The 5,000-nt window shown below is 46.8% G+C and overlaps 1 protein-coding gene across 3 annotated transcripts in view; it reads right to left on the reverse strand.

Moving 5' to 3' along the window:
• The window catches only part of LOC134443681 (guanine nucleotide-binding protein G(I)/G(S)/G(T) subunit beta-1-like), a 53,215-nt gene that overhangs the window by 56 nt on the left and 48,159 nt on the right, over positions 1–5,000 (reverse strand). For all 3 annotated transcript variants that reach the window (XM_063193327.1, XM_063193328.1, XM_063193326.1), the window contains 2 exons: positions 4,744–4,850; positions 1–1,574 (listed from right to left, as the gene is read on the reverse strand). The exon at positions 1–1,574 is cut by the window's left edge. In XM_063193327.1, coding sequence (XP_063049397.1) covers positions 4,744–4,850 — 107 coding nt within the window. In that variant the 3' untranslated portion in view covers positions 1–1,574. The remainder of the gene's footprint in view (positions 1,575–4,743; positions 4,851–5,000) is intronic.

A 5,000-nucleotide genomic window follows, 5' to 3' on the forward strand; every position in this document is an offset into this window, starting at 1 on the left:
CCCCCCATTAACATAGCTACCCCCCTCCCCTGACACACACACACACACACACACACGCTAGCAGAGAGAGAGGAGGGGTGTGTGTGTGATGTGACGGGACTAACATGACGTATTGACAAGACAGCTAGTTAGCTAGCGTAGAGATGCTAGCTATCTAGCGTAGAGATGCTAGCTAACTAGCGTAGAGATGCTAGCTTACGTATCGTGTGGAGAGTTTCAAACATCACTCGTCCCAAAGACAGATAGATAGATGGGACTCCGCCCCCATGCACACTCACACACACACACACCTCTGCTAGCCCATTTACAACAACCACACGCTACACAAACTAACTAACTCATCGGCAGGCGTGTATGTGTGTGTGTGTGTGTGTGTTGGAGAGGTCAACTTCAGTATAGTTTGACAGTAAAGGAAGCAGTGGCATTCATTGAAGCTCGTCTGGGTGTGTACGAGCAGTGGTGTTGTGTATTGTATATTCAGTGTGTGTGTGTGTGTGTGTGTGAGCAGTGGTATTGTGTGTATGAGAGAGAAAAGTGGTCTGTGTGTGTGTGTGTGTGTGTGTGTGTGTGTGTGTGTGTGTGTCATGGTTCTCCAGTCGATGCTGCACCCTCGTGAGCGGTGTGTGTGTGTGTGTGTGTGTGTGTGTGTGTGTGTGTGTGTGTGTGTGTGTGTGTGTGTGTGTGTGTGTGTGTGTGTGTGTGTGTGTGTGTGTCATGGTTCTCTAGTCGATGCTGCACCCTCGTGAGCCTATCAGCTGCAGAATTAAAAACAAACCAAAGAAATAAAACTAGCCAATGAGGGAGGGGGGAGGGGCATCTGGGGTGTGGGCGTGACTTAAGGGTCGGAATGTTCCGGAGGGGAATGCAGAGGAATTCTAGAATGCACAATCATCTAGTGACCCCGCCCACGCCACTCTCATGCTCAGGGGCCACGCAACGCAACGTGTGTGTGTTTGGACATGTGTGTGTGTCTGTGTGTTTGTACATGTATGTCTGTCTGTGTGTTTGTACATGTATGTCTGTCTGTGTCTGTCTGTGTGTGTGTGTGTGTGTGTGTGTGTGTTTGTTTGTATATATGTCTAAGCCTGTCTGTGTGTGTGTTTGTACATATGTGTGTGTGTGTGTGTGTGTGTGTGTGTGTGTGTGTGTGTGTGTGTGTGTGTGTGTGTGTGTGCGCGTGTATTTTAGTGGCCCCAGCCTACACACTCATGCGTGTGTGTATGTTTGAATGTATGTTTGAATGTGTCTGTGTGTGTGTGTGTGTGTGTGTGTGTGTGTGTGTGTGTGTGTGTGTGTGTGTGTGTGTGTGTGTGTGGAAGGGGGAGTGTTTGTGCTCTTAGTTGATCTAGATTCTGCCCTTGCCAGGTGTGTGTGTGTGTGTGTGTGTGTGTGTGTGTGTGTGTGTGTGTGTGTGTGTGTGTGTGTGTGCGTGCGTGGGGGGTGTCTATTCTTTCTTTTGTTTCACTGTGTGTGTGTGTGTGCGTGTGTGTGTTTTGGGGAAATCAGATATGCAAGAAAATTGACGGTTGTGTTTGATGTTTGAATCTTCCAGTCAGCTTTTGGAGCCACAGCACCTGAAACACAGAAAGACACACACACACACACACACACACACACACACACACACACACACACACACACACACACACACACACACACACACACACACACACACACACGTTAGACACACACACACACAGACTATCTATTTCCCGCTAAACTAACTTAGCATGGCCTACATTTGGAACCAAAGCACCTACAGACATATGGTTTGTAGTGCAGCTTTTAAACAAGCCCCGCCTCCAGACATTTGCAGTTTTTAAACAAGCCCCGCCTTCAGACATTTGCAGTTTTTAAACAAGCCTCGCCTCCAGACATTTGCAGTTTTTAAACAAGCCCCGCCTCCAGAGATATGGGGAGTCCCAGAGCCTTCTGAGACGTTAAACAGCTAATTTTGCTAATGCTAAAGTGGAGATTGCACGACCTCGATCTCGTTGAAAGGCGGGGCTGCAATACATTTCCTGGTCCTCCATTTGCGCAACTCTCCTCCTCGAAGTCTCTGGGAGTCCAGCTTCTAAACAAGCCCCGCCTCGAGACATATGTAGCTTCTAAACAAGCCCCGCCTACAGACATATGCAGCTTCTAAACAAGCCCCGCCTACAGACATATGCAGCTTCTAAACAAGCCCCGCCTCCAGACATATGGGGTGGAGTGCAGCTTTTAAACCTGCCCTGTGATGTAACGCACCCATAAGTCTAACACAGTACAGGTCTAAGATATCCGGTGTTCGCACGGGACTAAATAGGGCTTAAGTCTAAAATATTCAGGGGCTGTTCAAAAAAAAATGTAGAAATCTGTTAAGAATACTGAGACGTTTACAGGATGAAGTCACTGTGTTAACAGGAGTCACTGTGTTAACTAAATTAACCAACCCAGAACAACACCGCACTACCTCACACTAAATTAAACTAAACTGAACTAAACTGAACTAAACTGAACTAAACTACTTAAAGCAGGGGTGCTCAGACTTTTCCAACATGCGAGCTACTTATTGAAATGGGTGTGTGGAAGTGATCTACTGGGTGTTCGGGTGTTTCTCCCCCGAGAAAATGTGAAAATACAGCTGTTACAAATGCAATTTTAACACAATATGAAAATGTATTTGTATGAATACACATCAACAATGAAAGGTGAATCAGTGGTGAATAACAGCCTCAAACAGACCTTATTTAGGCCTACTGTAAATTACACATGTTTTTGATCACAAAGGGAGACCATAGTAGGCAATCAAGTTTATGATAAATTTAATTTTCATAAATTAACATAATATTAATGAAGACTGTTATTGATGTGCCCTCTTGGTTTCTGGACAGATTTTATGTAATCCCCTTTTCACTTTAATATGAGTGCAGAGCGATTTTCTCCCTCCCTGAAGTGTTATTTCACGTTTGCATGCTTGGGGTCACCTATTTGAAGTGATGTTGGTTTGGGATTTCATGGAGAACTTTTTTAATACCGCTGTGAGAAGTAAACAGAACAGCGGTTTGCGGGCGTTTGGCGTTTTCACGTGGATGCTATTGTCTTCATGGACGTTACAGACATCCCTAGTTCCAAAAAATAAACAAGGAGACATCAACCGAAAAGCGCGCTCTCTGTCTAGCGGCCGCGCTGAACAGCCCATTTGAAAAGACGTGCCTGCACTCAGGTTAAACAGGCACACAGCATTCACTCTCCCCTCGCACGTCATCGAAGTAGCCAACTCCACGCTCAATGCGGGAGTTGCATCTTGCCTGCACTTCTCAGAGCATTGTTTAAAAGGGGGGAAAAAAGCAGGGGATTGCCGGTGTTCGGGCGGTTGTTTTCATCTCTGGCTGTTTCTTTTGAGCGGTGACGCTGCCTGTACTAACTGAACATATAGCGCACAAACGACTCGTGCCGTGCTATTTTTGTGCTCCGATGTTATGACTTATTAAGAGTTTGAGTGTGGCGCTTGACAGTTATCCTCCTTATCTGAAGACGTCGTTGTGTTTATAAGCTATTTACAGTGTAGACGCCTGGAGTTAGCCTGTCAGATTCTGGGTAGCTATCCCTGGGAAAGTTTTTTTTTTTTTAAGTGTCCTCCTACGATCTACCAATACTGCCTCCGCGATCGACTGGTCGACCGCGATCGACCTATTGAGCACCCCTGACTTAAAGGTACACTGTGCAGGAAATGGTAAAAAAAGGTACTGCAACTACGCTGCTCATTGAAACTGGGCTGCCTATTGCCAAATTTGATCTTTTCATGAACATTTTACCAAGTAATATTGTAATAAATATTATAATAGTTAAATTATATAATATTATATAATATCACTAATATTTTCTACTATGGCCAAAGTACAGCTGCTTTTGCAGCTAAAAATGTCTATTTCTGGAAATTCAAAATGGCGGACCTTGGAGAAGATCCTCCTTTTCGTGTATGATGAGTGCAGTAGTCCCAGTCATAATGAATACTAAACATTTGATGGTGTGTGCAGTGCTGAGTGGGGAGAGACATGATGCATCCCTCTACAACTACAGCTACAAGAACAGGCTACTGCATCCCTCTTCAACACACAACCTCTCTCTCCTTCTCCCTCTCTCTTCCTCTCTTTCTCCCTCTCTCTCTCTCTCTCTCTCTCTCTCTCTCCCTCCCTCTCTCTTTCTCTCCCTCTCTTCAACACACAACCCCTCTCTCCCTCTCTCTTCCTCTCTATTCCTCCCTCTCTTTCTCCCTCTCTTTCTCCCTCTCTTTCTCCCTCTCTTTCCCTGTCCCTGTCTCTCTCTCTTCCTCCCTCTCTCTTTCCCTGTCCCCCACTCTCTTTCTCCCTCTCTCTTTCTCCCCCTCTCTTCCTCCCTCTCTCTTTCTCCCCCTCTCTTCCTCCCTCTCCCTCTCTCCCTCTCTCTCCCCCTCTCTCTCTCTTCCCCTCTCTTTCTCCCCCTCTCTTTCTCCCCCTCTCTTTCTCCCCCTCTCTCTTTCTCCCCCTCTCTCTCTCCCCCTCTCTCTCTTCAACACACTACCCCTGTGGCGCCCCACCAGTGGTCCCCGGACCACACTTTGAGAATCACTGCTCTAAACCAGCACCACACTGCACCGACTCCCTTTGTGTGTGTTCAGCTGCTAGCAGTAGGCCTAGTTAAAGGAGGACAGGTGTGTGTGTGTGTGTGTGTGTGTGTGTGTGTGTGTGTGTGTGTGTGTGTGTGTGTGTGTGTGTGTGTTACCTAGTTCCATATCTTGAGGAAGCTGTCCCAAGAGCCGGTGGCTACGGCCATGCCGTCATCAGTCACGCCCAAGCAGCTCACACGGTTATCGTGGCCTGCAAGCACTCCTACACACACACACACACACACACACACACACACACACACACACACACACACAGAGACACACACACAGAGACACACACACAGAGACACACACACACACACACACACACACACACACACACACACACACACACACACACACACACACACAC

The sequence above is a fragment of the Engraulis encrasicolus genome, unplaced genomic scaffold (assembly GCF_034702125.1).
Source record: "Engraulis encrasicolus isolate BLACKSEA-1 unplaced genomic scaffold, IST_EnEncr_1.0 scaffold_34_np1212, whole genome shotgun sequence".
NCBI classification, from domain to species: domain Eukaryota; kingdom Metazoa; phylum Chordata; class Actinopteri; order Clupeiformes; family Engraulidae; genus Engraulis; species Engraulis encrasicolus.